The sequence below is a fragment of the Nelumbo lutea genome, chromosome 6, assembly GCF_056320005.1.
Source record: "Nelumbo lutea isolate HS-2025 chromosome 6, American lotus-T2T, whole genome shotgun sequence".
NCBI classification, from domain to species: Eukaryota; Viridiplantae; Streptophyta; class Magnoliopsida; order Proteales; family Nelumbonaceae; genus Nelumbo; species Nelumbo lutea.
In genome coordinates this window covers 18,045,594-18,064,758 of record NC_142689.1, presented here as the reverse complement: position 1 = coordinate 18,064,758, position 19,165 = coordinate 18,045,594, and the positions used below count along the sequence as shown (strand labels likewise).

Here is a 19,165-nt window from a genome sequence, read left to right as displayed (position 1 = left end):
CCTTGGAGACTCAGGAGGAAAGGTGTTAGCTATTGTTAATGCTTTGATTAACACTGGTTCAGTCCTAGGTTTGAAGTAAGAAAGAAAGAGAGAAGAAGAGAAAGAAGAGAGGAGAGAAAGAAAGGGTTCAGTCAGAGAGAAAAAGATCACTCTCTCAGCCAACCCACATTTTATTTATAGTTTGTGCATTAGAACACAAAAGACAATTATGTCCCTTATTAAGTATGGGATGCACAACTATTTTTTTGATCAGTAACACGGTAATTTCATTAATTATGAGAGAAACATTAATTATGGGACACACAACTTAAATACAGACAAAATAGACAACTCACCTTTAATTAAATGACAAAAGACTAAACTACCCTTATGTTGCCAACTCTAACACTCCCCCTCAAGCTGGTTAGTATGTATCATATAATCCCAGCTCGTTACATATGTAATCCACTCTACCTTAACTCAACCCTTTTGTAAACAGATCTGCCCACTGGTTTCCTGAACTCACATGTGTTGTACTTATACTCCACTGATCACCTTTTCTCTTACAAAGTGGCAATCAACTTCTATAAGCTTTGTTCTCTCATGAAAAATTGGGTTAGAAGAAATGTGGACTGTGGCTTGATTATCACAGTACAACTTCATAGGCCTATCAATTGAGAATCCCATCTCTTGCAAATGTTTTTTTTTTTTAATGAATGAACACAATTTATTAAATCAGAAATATGATGCAATACAGGAGACCCAAAAGGAGGCACTAGTTGTTACCTCTTCTAACATGTATTACATCAAATTAAAACAGAATTAACCAGAACTAAAATTACAAAGCAGCCCAAAATAAATGTTCCCTTGAAGCCCCTTAGCTAATCCATCCGCTTAGGAATTTGCTGACCTTCCCACCTAAAGAAAGGTAACAGTCATGTTTCTCGATAGCTTGGGACTCTCGGATGGGTTCGGCTGTGGTTTCTTTGGGTTCTAATGCTGACTTTACTCGGTGACCCGCGGGTTTATCGCGATTACTGCAATACGTATTTCGAGTTCATCGCAGGGATGCTGGTGTGCCGCGGGTTTATCACAGCATGGGGGTTGGGACCCAGACCGAGCCCATAGCAAGGCCCGCGTATGCCCGAAGACACGTGGAGTCCACGACAATTAAGGATGCAGCAAGTCGCCACGTGGGGCCAACTAAGCGTCGCCCGTCAAGTGATGACATCACCAATGCCACGCAAGATTAGTTATAATGTGCAAAAAGGCAGTAGCACACATGAGTAATGAGGGACCTAAAGGATAAGGAAAGCCAATCCCCGAGAAGATCCTCATGAGATGCGTGGCGAAACCCTAGTAGTGCACCATATAATTGACAACAGATCAAATATTCTCTTTTCCCGATACGGAATGAATATCCTCATCTCTTACCTTTTAGGATCTCGGGATCTCCTCCATAAATAGAGATCCCCCTCGTATTAGAATTCATCCGATCCTAAGCACTTGTTATCCAGTACCCCTAAGGACACCCCGACTCTCCTATTCCCACATCCTGAGAGACTCTCCCATTTTTCCCTACTCACAGGACCTTTCTCCGTCTTTCAAAGAGACCGCTCCCCAACCAAGCCTTACCCTGCCTACAACCGACATGTGGTGACTTAAAAAAGCACGTAATTGAGGGAGCATCTTAGCTAGACAGGAAACAAGGTCTACCATCTTCTACCTCAATCTCCTCCAGTCGGTCGAATGACCCTGCACAAGTGAATTATTTGTTACAATGGCTTCCTTCAAAGAAATTGGCTCGGCTTTCACCAGATCGTTGTAATCCGAGATGTGTTAAGTGCAGTGAGATAGATAACCTGGAGCTGGAAATACTAACTGATGATGAAGGGTGCTCTGATTTGGACATTGAAGAAACTCTCAGTTTGGGAAGTATAGATCTACAAAACTCGAAAGATATCTTCGAGGAAAGTTTGAACACTAAGTTGCTGTTTCTAGAGGAGGTGCTGGATCCATGTGGCCTCAGCATCAAGGAACAGGTGTTTAATGTAGATCCCAACAGTGAACAAAATTTCTCCCCTTTAGAACTTGTGTCGCATAAAGATCAGATGGACTTAGAAGCTCTTACTGAGGTTCGGCGGAACACACCTCATCTAATAAAAGAGCCCACTGCACTAAACCAGCCTACACAGGTTATCAGGCCAAAGGAACGTGAATCAACTCTGACACCTAACACAGGGATGCCAACAAAAGGAAAGGCTAGAGAGGTAACTTCAGCTGCAGGGGGTGAGCAAGTTTTGGTTGGAACTAGTCCACTTCCACAATGGAATCAGGAATAAAGGAAGGTCTTGGACATGACATTTGCAGATGGCACCCCACTTCACTCACTTCCATTAGGTTCAGGTAAGCATGTCCATTTGTTTTCAGTTACTAATCTGGGTTCTCTGCCTGTAACAGATGTCCCGGCATCGCAACCAGAACAAGCAGGTGGTAGAAGGGGAGAGGAAGGGGTTTCTTTAGAAAAAAAAGAGACGAGGAGGAATTGGAAAGGATTTGGGAGCAGATTTGTACTTCGTTGGAGGAATACAAACAGAAAGAGGAACTGAAGAAGGTAACCCCAAAAAATTTCAAACCAGATGCAAGTATCAATAAAATGGAGCAGAAGACAGGAAATAAAGAGCTTTCTAGGAAGTCTGTGGACATTAAGGGTAGGAAAAAGAAGAAAATATCAGAAGTAGAGAGACTAATTTCAGATATCAAAGGGGATATTGAATTCAGTGGTAGAGGGGAGAGAAAGAAAGCTCCTAATTGATGGGAAGTTAGTGTCCTTAAGGGCTTAAAGCGATATGATTCTATGAAGCTCATGAGTTGGAATGTAAGAGGGTTGGGAAGTCTAGAAAAAGGAGATTAATTAAGGAGTTGCTTAGAAGAGAAAGACCTGATATTGTGATGTTACAGGAGACCAAAATATCAGAACTAGATAGAAGGTGGGTTAGAGGGTTTTGGAGAGAAAGAGGAGTGATTTGATGTTCAGCTCCCTCATGGGGAGCATCAGGGGGAAATAGTAACTCTATGGAGGGAGGATGTTCTAAAGCCAATAGAGGAGCTGATAGGTAATTTCTCCGTATCCCTAAAATTCAAGATGGTGGAAGATGGTTTCACATGGGTTCTAACAAATGTGTACGGGCCAAATAATTATAGAGAGAGGAATGAGTTATGGGAGGAGCTTTACAGCATCCAAGGCCTATGGGAAGACACCTGGTGTCTAGGGGGGACTTTAATGTAATAAAATTTACAATAGAGTTAAATAATCCTAGACAACCCATTACAACTAGTACGAGGAAGTTTAATGATTTCATCAATTCCTATGAATTATAGGAGCTTCCTTTACTACAAGCAATCGTCACTTGGTCCAACTTTTAGGAAAACCCAAATTGTTCAAAGCTATATAGATTTCTTTTCAATAAAGGTTGGGAGAATCGTTCATCAATTCCTATGAATTATAGGAGCTTCCTTTACTACAAGCAATCTTCACTTGGTCCAACTTTTAGGAAAACCCAAATTGTTCAAAGCTATATAGATTTCTTTTCAATAAAGGTTGGGAGAATCATTGGAGAGGTTTGGTGGCCAGGGCTTTACCTAGGGTTACTTCCGACCATCCGAGTTTCATGAATAAGGTGAAGGAATGGCGGAGTGAAGAGATGACGGGGGTGAAATGGAAAGGGGTTAGACTTCATAAAAAGTTAAAAAGATTGAGATCCAAAATAAAAGAGTGGAATAGGGACCAATTCGGTAGAGTGGAGGAAACAAAAGCTACATTAATGACTCAGATTGAGAATTTAGATGCAAAAGAGTCCCAAAGATTGATGAGTGGGCAGGATCGAGAAGTGAGATGGAAACCGAAAAGGAATTAGAAGAGGTCTTGTTGAGGAAGGAGATACTATGGAGACAAAAATCTAAGCATAAGTGGATCAAGGAAGGGGATGGGAATACAAATTTTTTTCATGCTATGGCCAATGGGAGAAGAAGGAAAAACTTGATAGTAAATATTGAGGTTGATGGAGCAGACATAACTTCACAAGAGGATATTGCTAGTAGCTTTGTGGCTCACTTCAAATCAATCTTTCAAAGACCTTTGGAGAATCAGGTGAGAGTGGAGGATGAGGATTGGCCAATCATAAATGAGATGGATAGGGGATGGCTAGTGGTGGCAATTGGGCGAGTTGAATTGGGTTTGTTTTGGGTTGAGTTTCAACCCAACCCATTTAACCCGCCAACCTGTTAATGACCCAGTTATATAAAATTAAATGGATTGGGTTCAACCCAATCCAACCCGCCCAAACCCATTAATCTTATATTTATGTACTTAAAACAAAAAACTAACTCCTTTTTAACAAATAAGCTAGTCATAGCTTAGTGGTAATAGTATTTGCTATTTACATAAGTGGTGAAGGTTCAAATCACATCACATGCATGTTATTTTTATACAAGCAGCAAAGCCATTTAACTATGTTCGGGTTTCGAATTTGACGAACCACATAGGTTCAAACCGGTCAAACCAACTTGAACTATCTAATTGGATTGTCTTCGAGGTAATCACATAAGTTCAAGAGTGGTTGAACCGTTTAGATCCGATTCAGTCTGGTCGGACAAAACCCGATTGGACCTGTACCGGTTCTGTTCGGCCAGACCAGACCCCGACCAGGCCGGTTCAATCCGGTCAGTCCAGACCGAACCAGTTCAGTCAATGGTGGATTGACTTGGGTCGGCTCATATCAGGTTTGTGCACGGGTTTAGGGCAGAACCTATTGGCCAGAAGTGGGCCAAAAGAAGTAAATTGGTCTTGGCCAAATTTGGGTCAGGTTGTACGGATATGAACCAAGCTGGACGATCCAAACCGGGCAAAGCAAGCAAATTGGTTTAGGGTTCGGACCCCACCCGGTCTGACCCATTTCAGATTCGGGTCAACTTGGATAAGCTTGTACTGGGTTGAGTTGGGCTATGTGAATAATGGTTGGACCAGACGACCCAAACCGGGCAAAGAAAGCGGTACTGAGTCGTCCCGTCCGAGGTCTATTTCGGATTCGGGTTGACCCAGATCGGTATATGTTGGATTGGGTCAGACCGCGTTGAACTGGTATGGACTTGGGTCAAATTGATTTGGATTTATGTTGGGTGAAGTGTGTTGATTCAAAACAAAACTAAATTTAGTCAATAAATAATGGAAAATTAATGCATTAATTATAAATTATTTAATTCAAATGAAGGAAATAAAAAAAAAGGCTAAGGATTTAATACAAATGTTTGTAATGGTTAACCCAACGATTATCCACAACCCAACCCATTTAAATGGACGGGTTAGGTGACAGGTTGATCACACAACCCACCAAGTAAATGGGCGGGTTAGATATTGGGTGGGTTCAGCGAGTTGGGTGAAAAATTGCCACCCCTAGGGATGGCTAGTAAGAACCATTGAGGAAGAAGAGATCAGACAGGTTGTCTTCTCTATGGATAGAGCTATGGCTCTAGGACCAGATGGAGCATTCTATCAAGATTGTTGGGGTATACTCAAAAAAAGATTTGATAGGGGTCATAAGAGAATTTGAGAAAAAACATGTGGGTTGTCCTGGAGTAAATGCTACATTCCTAGCTCTTGTTCCCAAAAAGACCAGTGCTAAACATCCCAAAGATTTTAGGCTGATTAGCCTAGTGACTAGTATCCATAAGATATTGGCAAAAAGTGCTCTCAAGGAGGATCAAGGCAGTTCTACCTACACTCATTAGTCAAGCACGAAGAGCTTCTGTACAAGATAGACAAATTTAAGATCAGATCCTCATAGAAAATGAAAGTGTGGAGGAAATGAGGAGATCAAGCAATCAAGGTTTTGTGTGCAAACTGAACTTAGAAAAGGCTTACAATTTAGTGGATTGGAGTTTTTTATTGGAGGTGTTAAGAAGGCGAGGCTTCGGGGACAAATGGTGTAATTGGATAAATGGTTGCCTAACCTCCTGTCATTACTCAATCCTAGTCAATGGAGTGGTTAAGGACTTCTTCCTAGCCAATAGATGCCTAAGACAAGGTGACCCGCTCTCTCCCTTCCTTTTCTTACTTGTTGCTGTTGTGTTTAGTAGATTGATCTCAAAAGTAGATAGGCAAGAGCTAATAAAGGGTTGGAGACTAGGTAGAAGCATTCTGGTGACCCGCCTTTGGTTTGCTAATGATATTATCATTTTTTGTGAGGGGAGTGACTTAAGAAAGGTGGGCAATCTTAAGAATCTAATGCGGAATTTTGAGAATGCACCAAATTTGAGGATAAACCTTGATAAAATTTGTGTAGCCGGAATAAACTTGGAGGATGGGGAGGTAGAGTCTATTGCAGTGTGCTTAGGTTGTGCTACCTCTTCTTGGCCTTTAACCCACTTAGGGCTTCCCTTAGGTGCAAATCCTAAAGAGTAGTTCCTGGTTCCCAATTGTGGAGAAATTTGGCAAATGTTTGGCGGCCTGGGAAAAGAATTACATCTCTATAGGGGGTAGGGTAACCTTGATTAGGGCAACACTTGCTAACCTTCCAACATACTTCCTCTCAATCTTTAGGATTCCCCCAAGGGAGGATAAGAATTTGGAAAAACTAATGAGGGATTTCTTGTGGGAACCAAGAGAGGCGAAGAAGGATCATCTTATCATATGGGAGATGGTCAATAGAAGCAAAGAAGAAGGGGGCTTGGGGATACAGAACATAGTTCAGAAGAACGAAGCTCTTTTAGGGAAGTGGCTATGGAGATGGCCTCTAGAGAGAGAGATTATGACATGAGGTGGTGTCAAGCATACACGACTGCTTAGAGAATGGTTGGGATGCTAGGATATCTCGTCGGGCGACTCTCAAAACACCTTGGAAGGATATACATGGTATTCTCCCTCACTTCCTTAGGTTTATCAGGTATGAAGCTTGCTCTGGCATTTCTATTCGTTTCTGGGAGGATGTTTGGGTGGGTACCCAACCTCTCACGGATCTTTTCCCCTCTCTATTCTCTCTCTCCATTTACAAAAATGAGCTAATTTCCAAGTTTCTCCCTAATCCAATAATTCCTTTGTCTTTAAGTTGGGACTTTGGCTTTCGTAGGGGATTAAGGGATGATGAGCTGGTTTGTGTTTTTGAGTTGCTTCTTTTACTCGAATCGGTTTGTTTAAATCTAATCAAAGAGTTTGGACCCCCCCCCCTCCAAAAAGAACCTTCACTTGTTCCTCCTTTCTAAAATCCCTCTTGGCCAACCCTAACCCTCAGGTGTTCCCTGTTAAAGAAGTTTGGATAAGACCTATTCCCCCCAAAATTGTTTTTTTTTTCTGTTGGGAAGTTTTCTAAGGGAAAATCAATACTTTGGAAAACTTGCAAAAGAAGAGACCTCTATGCCTTTCCCCTTATTGGTGTTTCCTATGCAAGGCCCAGAATGAGAAGTATTTCCATTTATTGATTTCTTGCTCCTTTGCTACAACCTTATGGAGTTGGAGCTTTAGTTTATTTAGGTGTAGGTGGAACCTGACGTATGATGTAAGCATGTTGTTTAACCCATCTACCTTTAGGTGGCACACAAGAAGAGGTAAAATCATGTGGAAGTGTATTAGGGAAGCTATATTATGGATTGTTTGGGAGGAAAGGAATGCTAGAACCTTCCTAGAGAAGGAAAGAAGCTTGGATGAAGTGATGGACTGTATCTTAACTAGAGTAATCCATTGGTTGAAGACCTTGTCCTGTTTGCTGAATTCTCTTTCGATGATCTTTGGAGAAACTGGCTAGAAGTGGCTAACACTTCCACTAGAAAGAATAGAAGCGTGGTAGAGTGGGAACCTCCACCAAAAGGTATCATTAAATTTGACAAGAGCAGCCAAGGTAATCCTGGGCCTTTAGTAGGGGGTGGGTTGAGGAATAAGGACATCAACATTATCTCATTATTCTCAGGACCGGTGGGAGTGGGAGACTCTACAAGAGCTGAGTTACTAGTTGTTGTTCAAGGGATTCAGGTTGCTAACCAGCTTGGGGTGAAACATCTTCTAATTGAAGGAGATTCTCAGGTGGTAGTAGGGTGATTGTTAAATCCGAACACTGTCATATGGGGATATAGAGATCTCCTCAAAAGGGTGAAGTGGATGACTAGAACTATGAGTGGATGTTAAATGGTAAGCAGGTCGGCAAACACTATGGCTGATTCTTTGGCCAAGAAAGGGGTATCCAGGGAAGGTCTTTTTTTGGGCATCTTTGTAACTTATTCTAGTAAGTATGGAAAGCGGTATCTAAATATTCTTGAGAGGTAGCATCGCATGCCTCTCCTTGGGATGCTTGTACTTCTTACCTTTGGTATCTAATAAAAAATTTATTCAATTATCAAAAAAATAGGTGACTGACTTCCAAGTATAGACATGGCATCCAATTGATGAGAAAGCATGATATAAGGACAGCATCACTCCAAAAACGCTTGAGAACATTCATATCATGAATAGTGAGCCAAGCAGTTTCAAGTAAATGCCATTTTTTCCATTCAGCCCCACCATTCTGCCATGGAGTGTAAATACAGAAGTTTGATGAATTACACCGTGTTGTTCTAAATATCGCTGAAATGGTGTTGAACAATATTCTTTCGCACTATCCAAATAGAGAATCATAATATGGACATCAAATTAGGTACATATTTCACCATGAAATTTTTGGAAAATAGAGAACAATTCACTTCTGTCTTTCATAAGATAAAGCCATGTCATCCTTAAGTAATCATCAACAAAAATTACAAAATACTTGTAACCATTGTACAACACAATTTTATTTGGACCCCAAACATCTGAATGAACTAACGAAACACGACTATCAACCCTAGGACTAAAGGAAACTCTGTGATGTTTTCCAAATTGACATGACTCACAATCCATAGAAGATGACTTAACGACGGAAAAAATAATTTTAAAGCCTTGAGAGACAGATGACCAAGTCTACAGTGCCACTGGAGAGGAGTGAGAGAAGACTGAAGTGCTACTTTCAAACCACCACCATTAAGATAATACAACCAACTTCATGCCCTCCACCAATCTTCATCCCCGTCTTAAGATCCTAAAGCACACAAGAAGAGGGATAAAAGGTGATAGAACAAAGGAGATTTAGTCAATCTACTAACAAACATGAGGTTAAATGGATATTTGGGTACATATAAAACAAAGGATAAAGATAAAGATATGAGGTTAACATCACTAACACCACAAATAGGAGAGGTAGAACCATTAGCTAGGGTAACTGTTTGGGATGTGGAAGACTGGGAGAGAGAAGAAAACAACCTAGAGTCCCAGTCATATGATCAGAAGCTCCAGAGTCAATAATCCAATGTGAAGGTTTGGATGCCAAGCAAACCATACCTGAGTGAGCAAGGGTAGTTGTGTTATGTTGAGAAGAAGTCTGAAGAAGTTTCTCATACTCATCAAATTAGACACTCACCATTTCCTTCCGAAAAGCACTTGCAAATGTGGAAGGCGTCTAATCAACCTGTTGGTTCTCACTAACTGTACCACCATCACTAATCACAACATGATTGGCCCAAGTATTGGGTGGGCCATGCAGGTCATAACAGAAGTTGACAGTATGTTCCTCTAACTCACAATATGTGCATCTCTTAGGACCATTACTTTGTCCTCTACCACGACCTCCCCATGAATCTCTACCTCATCCACCAGTACAGTTAAACATAGGACCACCTCAGTTCCCTGAAGTCCAAGCCCACCTCCACCACCTCTATTCCCACAACCTCCCCTCCCGCCACCACAAAAATAGACTTGTTAGAGAGGGTAGGATGCTCTGAATATTCAATAGAAATCCTCCGGAGTTGGGCAAACACCTCAAGAGAGGGAAGAGCAAATCCGCCTAGTATTTGTGCCCTAACAAGTTCATATTCAAATTTCAATCCCACTAAAAACCTTGTCACAACAAGTTGTTCAAGTTGTTGCTGCTGAATCTTAACATCTGAAGTCAAGGGGTGACACACATTAAGCTCATTACAAAGGTTTTTCATACTAGCATAATACTCCTCTAGGCTCTAATTTCCCTACTTCAGATTAAAGTACTCCAAATAAAGTTGATAAACCCTGGTGGTGTTATCAGGCCAAAATAAAGTTTCTTAGTATGGTCCCAAATCTCCTTCAATGTATCCAAGAACATAAAATTCACACTAATTTTAGGCACCATGCTATTCCACAACAAAGCCATAATCTATGCATCTTCCTATTCCCACTCACTATACCCCTAAGATTCAGACGAGGGTTCCTCCTCCATATGTTTTACCTTCTCCTTGGCTACCAGGAGAATTTCCACCAACTTAGCCCATGGCACATAATTCTCACCATTTAATTTGATGGAGGTCATCTGTACACTTAGGTAATCAAGGGAAATCATAACACCAGTTTTATTATCACTACCCTCTCCAATTGTTGCCATTGTAATAAAATAAATCAATCACCGAGATCACCCTTCATTATTCAGCACTCACTACACCACACACCACACACCACACTACACTTAATTAATTGTTGCAGAGACACTCATTCTCATAGGGTTCAGCACCAAAACCCTATTGTTGTCACACACAATCAGACATAAATAGGAAGGAAAAACAGTCCCTACACATACCTACCAATCAGCACTTTCACAGAATTGAAATCTAATCCAAAAGGGGGAAAAAACACCATGCTATCCACCGACTATAGAATTCTGTTCACACCTGTCCACGAACCAGCCCTCTTCGAGTCATTGAGTAGAGGGTTTCTAACAAACCACTGAAACGAACACCACCACAACATCTAGAGGCACAATTACCTCCTAGAAGGAAAAACGATCAGTCCCTTTTGGCCTCTTATTGATCCTCCAATTGGTTAATGAGATGTTTCAAAATCTCAGACCTGATATGGCAATGCAAGAAAAAAATAGGAAGAAACAAAACTGATTTCTAGACTGTATTTTGGGGGAAGAACCTTCTCACTCTGTTGTAATTTTCTTATTTGGCTCTAATAAAATATTATCTTATTAATAAAAAAATGCCCTTGTCAAGACATATTCCTTAACTTCTGAACAACTTCTTTCTTTTTCGTGGGCCACACAAAATTAGACAGGTCAAACAGCATCTTTACTTCAGCTAGCAAGTACCACTACACCCAAACAAATAAAAAATCCAATTCCAAATAGCTACAGAAAAAGAACAAGAGATCAATAAGTGGTAACAAGTCTCATTCTGGGTGCTGTAAAAACACACCAATTAGGGGAAAGACACAAAAGAGGTCTTTTCTTTTGCATGTTGTCCAAAAGTATTATCTTCCAATAATAAACTTCCCAACAAAAGACAGAAATTTTGGGGGGAATACACCTAAACCAAGCTTCCTTTACTAGGAAAACCCGAGTAGGTAGACTAGAGCAAAGAGCTTTGAAAAAGGAAGCACAAGAAAAAGAGCTTTTTGAGACCAAAGACCAAATCCTCCAATCTGGCTTAGGAGGGTCCAAGCAAATAGGACCAAGGGAAAGTAAAAGATCATAAACACAGCCCGTGGGCCTTTATTATGTTTTTATGTTAATGGGCCTTTATGCCTATCGGTTGGAGAATGGAGCCAATACTTTGAAAGGATATACTCTCAGCTAGAAAATCAATCGGATTCCATTATTTCAATCAATGCTTTGAAAGGATACTCAGTGTTCCATATACCTGTTCAATGATATAAAAAGCTTTGTTGTGAAGTTGAATTTTATTAATTTCAGTTATGTTAAACGACAATGTAATATAGCTGCGCAAAGGATAGATCAGCAAGAGAGGTTAGTCACATGGAGTGGAGGAACACTCCTCCGAATTGGTTAGACCTTTCATTGCTTGATGTAATGTTTGGGTTTAGTTAACCCATAGGTTGTTTAATCCATTAAAAAAAGGAAGAATAGAGAAGACAAAATGGTAGTTAGTGAATAAAATTATATTGACATGTACAATAAAAAAGTAATACCTGGAACTTTGATAACTCCATGATTGTGTCAAAGTCGTCCTGATTTATAGAGTAAGCATCCATTAACTCAACAACATTCTGAACTGCTTCATCCTGGTAATATTTCACCAATAATTATTAATTTCACCCATACATATATGATATGTGTTCGCTGTTCAAATTTTAATCACTAAATAAACCACAACAGAGGTAATTCCAACCTTAGAGAGTGTCCGAAGAGGCTCAGTTAATCGTTTCAGAAGAAGAGTGAAGTAATCAACTCGCAAGGTTTCCCTATAAAATTTGGTACAGCACATTAATCATCTACAAAAAGGAAAAATATCCAAATAATTGATCAATGGGGCAAAGTATAATTCTCTGCACCATGGATCTTAGCAAATTCTATTTTCAGCAGCATTGCTTGGACGCCCAACCTTTGGAGGGGACTCACAAGTCAACTTATATCCACGAGTCAACTTGTCTCCAACTCTCCAAACTGTGTTGAACTCAGCTACAATGTGAATCAAGCAGATTTTTCAAAATGTCCGATGTGTCGATTCTTACAAATCTTCACTTTAAGCACCTCCATGTTACATTGGTCCAGAAATTTAAGCTGTCCAATAAAACACTACTATTTTATAAATTTCCAATGGACACAACTTATGAATTTTGTAGTTGTTAGAGTGTCGCATAGACAACAAGGCACCCTTGGCAGGGTGCCTTCCCTAAATACCTTGACTTCAAGGCAACCTTCCTATGCAATAAGGTGCCTACCTATCCAACAAAAATGATAAGGCAAACATCTTATTATAATATCATTCAATGTCGCCATGTCGCACACACATTAAATAAAGCAGCAACCCCATCCTTGTTATTTGTCTCTCATACTTTCCATATTGAATTTTTATCTTGCAAAGTTAGCTTTCTTTAGTGCCTATTTGAAATGAATTCGCTTCATTAAATACTTATTATATTAGTATTATTTTTGAAAACATTGAACCTTATATATTTACAATATGTTTATCTTTTATTATATATGATGATTTTCCACGTTTTGAGAAGAAATTTAATGTTCTTACTAAATAGAATTTCTATTTTTTCAATCAATATGTATGCTGAATGATATACAAAACTACAGAACTAGCCAAAAGTTAGCTCCTTATTATATAAAAGTCTCATTGCCTAGGTTACTAGGTTCCCTAGTGTCACCCAGAATCACCTAAAAGCCTTGACAACTATGCTTATGAGCCATTGTTTATTGAATCATTTCCATCAACATCGAAATTAGGAAAATAATGAAAAGCTACTGTGACCATATGGCAAGTAGGCAAAGGCTGAGAGTTTAACTTGTCAATTGTAAAATGGTAAAAGAAATTTAACTATTTATATTGGCATGCATTTAAAGTTCTATGGATTTTAAAAATAATATCAAAATCTCATAATTTTTAATGTGTAATAAAAATATAAAATATTATTTATGTGAGATGTGTCCCATATCCTATGGGTTCACCAAATCAGACTCATGGACACATGTCAGATTCTAACACCCACATCCAAGTCCAATGCAACACTGATTGTCAGCATTCAAAATGAGGGAAAAATCTTCACATTTGCAGAACTAACCAGGCAACTATAATCTTCAAAATGATGATGGTAAAAAGGAAGATTGTACTTGTTGAGAATGTGAGGATGTTAAAGTGAGGGGATTATGTCAATTAAGTTACTGCTATATGTTTTGCTATGTAGTCATGTTCCGTCCCATATGTTTATTATGTCTTGTCAGAAAAGTAGTTGTTTATTATGTTTATCTAATATAGATCTGTCCCAACTTACATAGGGAGAAGATTAGACTTTATGCACTTAATATAAATACCTATTTATAGTAGCTGACTGGACAAGGAGGAAGTCTAACATTTCCCTCACATCGGATCACACCAGAATTCTGTCTTCCTTTCTCCCACCACATAAACTTCAAAACACCATATTTTAATCTTTATCCTTTGCTTTTCTTCTAAGGCCTGAGAAAAACATCATACCAATAAGTATTGATGATCACACTGAGTGACCTTGTTGTGGTGCTTAAATTCATGGGAAGATCCTCTATTTGAAGGTTCAAAGAGGGCTTGGCGCGCAGGAGGTGTAGTGTCCAGAAGTGATGTGAAGTTGTTGGTTCAAGCAAACCCTTTTCTGTGGTGCAGTGCAGCCATGAGGACTGATTCATCTACGAGTAGTAGCAATGTATGGTTACATTCTATGTGACTAAACTCCTATAGTTGTGTGCCAAATGGTTATAAGATTTATTAAAATGTCAGAGTGCATAATATTTTGCTTGGTTTTACAATTTTTTTATTTGAGAACGTTAAAGTATATTTTCATTTTTTTTTATGAATGAAGATAATTTGTTAATCCAGAAATTAAGTCAATACAGGAAACCTATGAAGAGGCACGAGCTGTTACCTCTTCTAACAAAGTATTACATCAAATTAAAACAGGAATAAACAGAAATAAAATTACATAGCAGCCCAAAATAAATGATCCCTTGAAGTCCCTTGCTTAGCTAGCCCATCAGCTAAGGTATTTGCTGATCTTTCCACCCAAAGAGAGGTAACTGTCATATTTCTTCTGAGCCAGTTACATAGCTGAAGCTGGCTCTATCAGCCATCCCACAACAATTTTGGAGTCTCCTTCAACTACCAAGTGTTGAACTCCTAATTGTTCTGCAATCTGAATACCTTGTACAGCTGCTAAAATCTCTGCTTTATTTGAGTCTCCTATTCCCACAGGGCCTGAAAAAAAAGCTAAAATGTTGCTCTCCTTATCTCTCAGCACCCCTCCTATCCCCGAAGGGCCTGGATTTCTTTGGCTGCTACCATCGAAGTTCAGCTTTGCCCAACGTTCAGGTGGAGGCTTCCACGCTGCACATTCCTTGTCCTTCCTCGTATGATTATTGGCCACCGCTTTCCAGTTTCTCCAAATATCATCAAAGGAAAACGTATGAAAGAAGTCCATAGTTCTTAACCAATGAATGGCCCTAGTCAAGATACAATCCTCAACAGTCTGAATGCTTCTTTCCTTTTCTTTGAATACCCTTGCATTCCTTTCTTCCCAGATTGTCCACAAGGCGGCTGCTCTAATACATCTGCACATCATTTTTCCTTTTTTTTGTAGGCCACACAAAAAAAGAAGGATCGAACAGCTAACTTAATTCTGTGGACAGATTCCACTTGCACCCAAACAAAGAAAAAATCCAACTCCAAATAGCACTAGAAAAGGAACAATATACAAGTAGGTGGGAGCAATCCTCACCACTAACCCTACAAAGTACACACCAGTTAGGGGACAAGCACATGAAAGGCCTTTTCTTCTGCAAGCAGTCCAAAGTATTGATCTTTCTATAAAACACCTCCAAGCAGAAAATAACAATTTTAGGAGGAACAGGTCTAAACCAAATCTCCTTGGTTGGAAAACCCAACAGTCCCATGGAAGAGCAAAGGGACTTAAAAAAGGAAGTACAAGTGAAAAAACCTTTTGAATGAGGGGACCATAGTCTCACATCCGAACTAAGAGGGTCCAGAAAGACACTGCCAAGAAGAGACAACAATTCTGAAGCACTACTAAGTTCAACATCCCTCAAACCTCTCCTAAAGCCAAAGTCCCAGCTTAAGGATGAGGGTGAAGTAAGAGATGGAAGAAAATGAGAGATAGCTTTTTCCTTGTAAAGGGAAAGAGAATAGAGAGTCGGGAACCTATCCTTAAGGACAACAGTACCCACCCAAGTATCTTCCCAAAATAAAACAGAGTCACCAGAATTGACATCATACCTGACCAAGTTGAGAAACTGAGGGAGGACACTCTGAATTGCTTTCCAAGGAGATGCCAACGTAGCTTGACGTGATACACCCACATCCCATCCATTTTCCCGTCTGCCATGTATACTAGCTATCACTTCATGCCACAACCTCTCCCTTTCTCTAGGCCACCTCTACAACCATTTTTCTAAAAGAGCTTTATTCTTTAGAGCAAACCTTCCTAATCCCAGCCCACCCTCCTCTTTACTCCTACAAACTATTTCCCGTTTGATTAGGTGATCTTTCTTTTCCTCCCCAGGCTCCCACAGAAAAGATCTCATTATCCTCTCCAACTTCTTAGCCTCTCTAATAGGAATCCTAAAGATAGAGAGAAAATAGACCGGTAGATTTGCTAGGGTAGCTCTCAATAAAGTCACTCTGCCCCCTATAGAGATGTAGTTCTTTTTCCAAGAAGCCAATCTTTTCTCAAACCTTTCCAAAACTGGGGTCCAAAATCTACTCTCCTTTGCCCCTAGAGGGAGACCTAGATACTGCAAGGGCCAAGAAGAAATGGGACAACCTAAACAATCTTCCATAGACTGAAGAGTCCTCTCATTCAAATTAACACTTACCACACAACTCTCCAGGTCTATCTTCAAATTGGAGACATTCTCAAAGTGTTGTAACAATGCTTTGAGATTCCTCACTTCTCGCCCGTCACCCCCTTCACAAAATATTATGAAATCATCGGCAAACTGCAGGTGGGTTACCCGGGCAATGTTCCTTTCAATCCTCCAACCTCTCACTTCCTCTTCCCTATCTGCCTTAGAGATTAATCTACTAAAGACATCTGTAACTAGGGTGAAAAGAAACGGGGAGAGAGGGTCACATTGTCTAAGGCCTCTACAAGCTAAGAAAAAATCTTTGACTACCCCATTAACCAAGACTGAGTAATGGCAGGAGCTAATACAACCCTTTACCCAGTTGCACCATCTAGCTCCAAAACCACAACACCCTAGGACCTCTAGTAAAAAACTCCAATCCACAAGATCATAAGCCTTCTCTAAATCTAGCTTACATATAAAACCTTGAGTCCCCGACTTTCTCATGTCCTCCACACACTCATTTGCTAATAAGATCTGATCCGTTATTTGCCTTCCCTGCATGAAAGAACCTTGTGCTTGACTGATGATGGAGGGTAGTACTACTTGAATTCTCAATGACAGTACTTTAGCAAGGATTTTATAGATACTTGTCACCAGACTAATCGACCTAAAATCCTTAGGGTCCTTTGCACCTGCCTTCTTTGGGATAAGGGCTAAGCATAGTTTTCAAGGCGTCTAGGTGATAAAAGTTTTATAATATAAAAAACTGACTTTTGGCTAGTTTTCTAGTTTTATATACGATTCAGCAGGTATGTTAATTGAAAAAATAACAATTCTCTTTATTATGAACATTAAATTTCCTCTAAAAATGTGGCAAATCATCACATCTAAAAGATAAAAATCTTTTACATGTATCAATTTCATTATTTTCAAAAATAATACTACTATAATAAGTATTTAATGGAGCAAATTCATATTAATTAGCAGCTAAAGAAGGTTATTAACTTTATGTGATAAATATTCAAGATAGAAAGTAAAATAGAAAAAAAAACAAGGATGGAGTTTCTATTTTATTTAATTAGAGAGAGAGAATAGATAAAAAGAACTTTATTATTCTATTCTTTCTTTCCTCTTTCTTTTCTTTCTTTCTTTTCTTTCTTTCCTTCTTTCTTTCTTTCTTTCTTTTTCTCTCCTCAAAACCCTTTGATCTTTTAAATTTCAATAGTAAAACATTAAAACATATATATAATTGATATATATGGCATATAATAAAATGTATTAACACATACATTAATAAGATACATCAATATAAATGACATTATAAAAAGTGCCCGCCTTGTCATTTTTGTCGCCTAGGCAGGCACTTAGTCGCCTAGGCGGGCGCCTAGTCACCTAGAAGGGCACCTAGTTGCTAAAAGTCAAGGCATTTGGGCGAGGCGCCCAGCCAAGGGTGCCTAGTCACCTAGGCGACGCCTTGACAACTATGGGGCTAAGAAAGTAGCATTAATTCCAGGGCTCACCATTTTTTTATCTGCAAATTCCTGAAACACCCCAACAAGTTCTTCTTTAACCACATCCCAACGGTCCTGATAAAAAGCCATTGTAAATCAAAATCCAAAACACCCCAACTAGGTGCTTTGAATCTATCCATTGAAAACACTGCCTGTCTAATGATCTATGAACATATAATCAAAATCCAAAATAGAACTATATGTGACTCCTTTGAATTCTTTGTGAATCAATATCCACGAAATAAGTTTGTCCAATGCCTTCCCCAGCAACTACTCAATGCATGCCTCGTTCTCAAAAATGTGTGAGTTTCTTTTTAGATTGAAAACTCATTACATTATCCAGAATTATACACATGATTGCCAGATATGAAACATCCTAAGGTCCACAAGCTTGCTTAAACCATTCTCAGCACTTAATGAAGACAAAATAGTATCAATTACATGGTATAGCTAAACTCTAAGTGTTGCTTACAAGTTACAACAGGCAGCAAACACATTGATAACATCTATAGGACCAATTCCCAGGCAGAGTATAAGTTTATAAAACATCAACTTGAGTGCATTTTAAAACGTTAAATCTTAGATCATAAACCTAGACAGAATTGTATTCACTAACTTCATATGCAAACTACTGGCATACCTATCAGAATTGTATTCACGAGAAGCAAGAAGATGAGCATGCACATCTTCCAAAAGCCTCAAATTTTTTCCCACTGTAGAGTTCTTTCCAAGCCACCCACCAAATCTATTAAAATTGCGCTCCCCCTGCAAAATTGAAGTAGGCTTTTAACATTAACGAACAAATTTAAAACCATATAGAACTTCAGAATTAGATTCTCTTTTTCATCAATAAAGTTGTGATAACCAAACAAAATAATAGATTTCCCATCCCAAACGTCCTAATTATTGTCATATCAATTCATATCTTTATCATAAGATTCATCAATATGATCCAAAACTAAGTCATAAAAGTTAAAACGCTAGTTTGCTCAAAATCCTTAACCTCTTTAGTGTCAATAATGTATTAAATCATAAACCTTCTTTCAGGTTGATAGCCTAACATTACAGGAAAGCTAATACCTGCCAAAACAAAGACTATACTTACCTGATATTCTCCTGAGCACAGAAAAACCAAACTAAACTCTGGCAGGTAGAAACTAATCATATATAATATGTGTATGGAGAGCAATGGGAAATTGTAGAGATACTGAGCTGAATGGGCCTTAGTTCTTTTTTTTCTTTTAGTGGTGTTTATGTTTCATTAGTGGGCCTTAATTATGGGCCTTGTTT

General features: G+C 39.2%; 1 protein-coding gene across 7 annotated transcripts in view; it reads right to left on the bottom strand.

Annotated features, from left to right (window-relative positions):
- Window positions 1–19,165, bottom strand: part of RFC1 (replication factor C1) — a 56,638-nt gene that overhangs the window by 4,035 nt on the left and 33,438 nt on the right. For 6 of the 7 annotated variants that reach the window (XM_088948939.1, XM_088948943.1, XM_088948941.1 and 3 more), the window contains exons 18-20: window positions 18,516–18,640; window positions 12,193–12,265; window positions 11,993–12,085 (exon numbers count right to left, since the gene is read on the bottom strand). In XM_088948939.1, the coding sequence (XP_088805065.1) occupies window positions 11,993–12,085; window positions 12,193–12,265; window positions 18,516–18,640 (291 nt within the window). Of the gene's footprint in view, window positions 1–11,992; window positions 12,086–12,192; window positions 12,266–12,405; window positions 12,585–18,515; window positions 18,641–19,165 lie in introns of all 7 variants that reach the window. The other variant, XR_016100551.1, reaches the window with a different exon arrangement.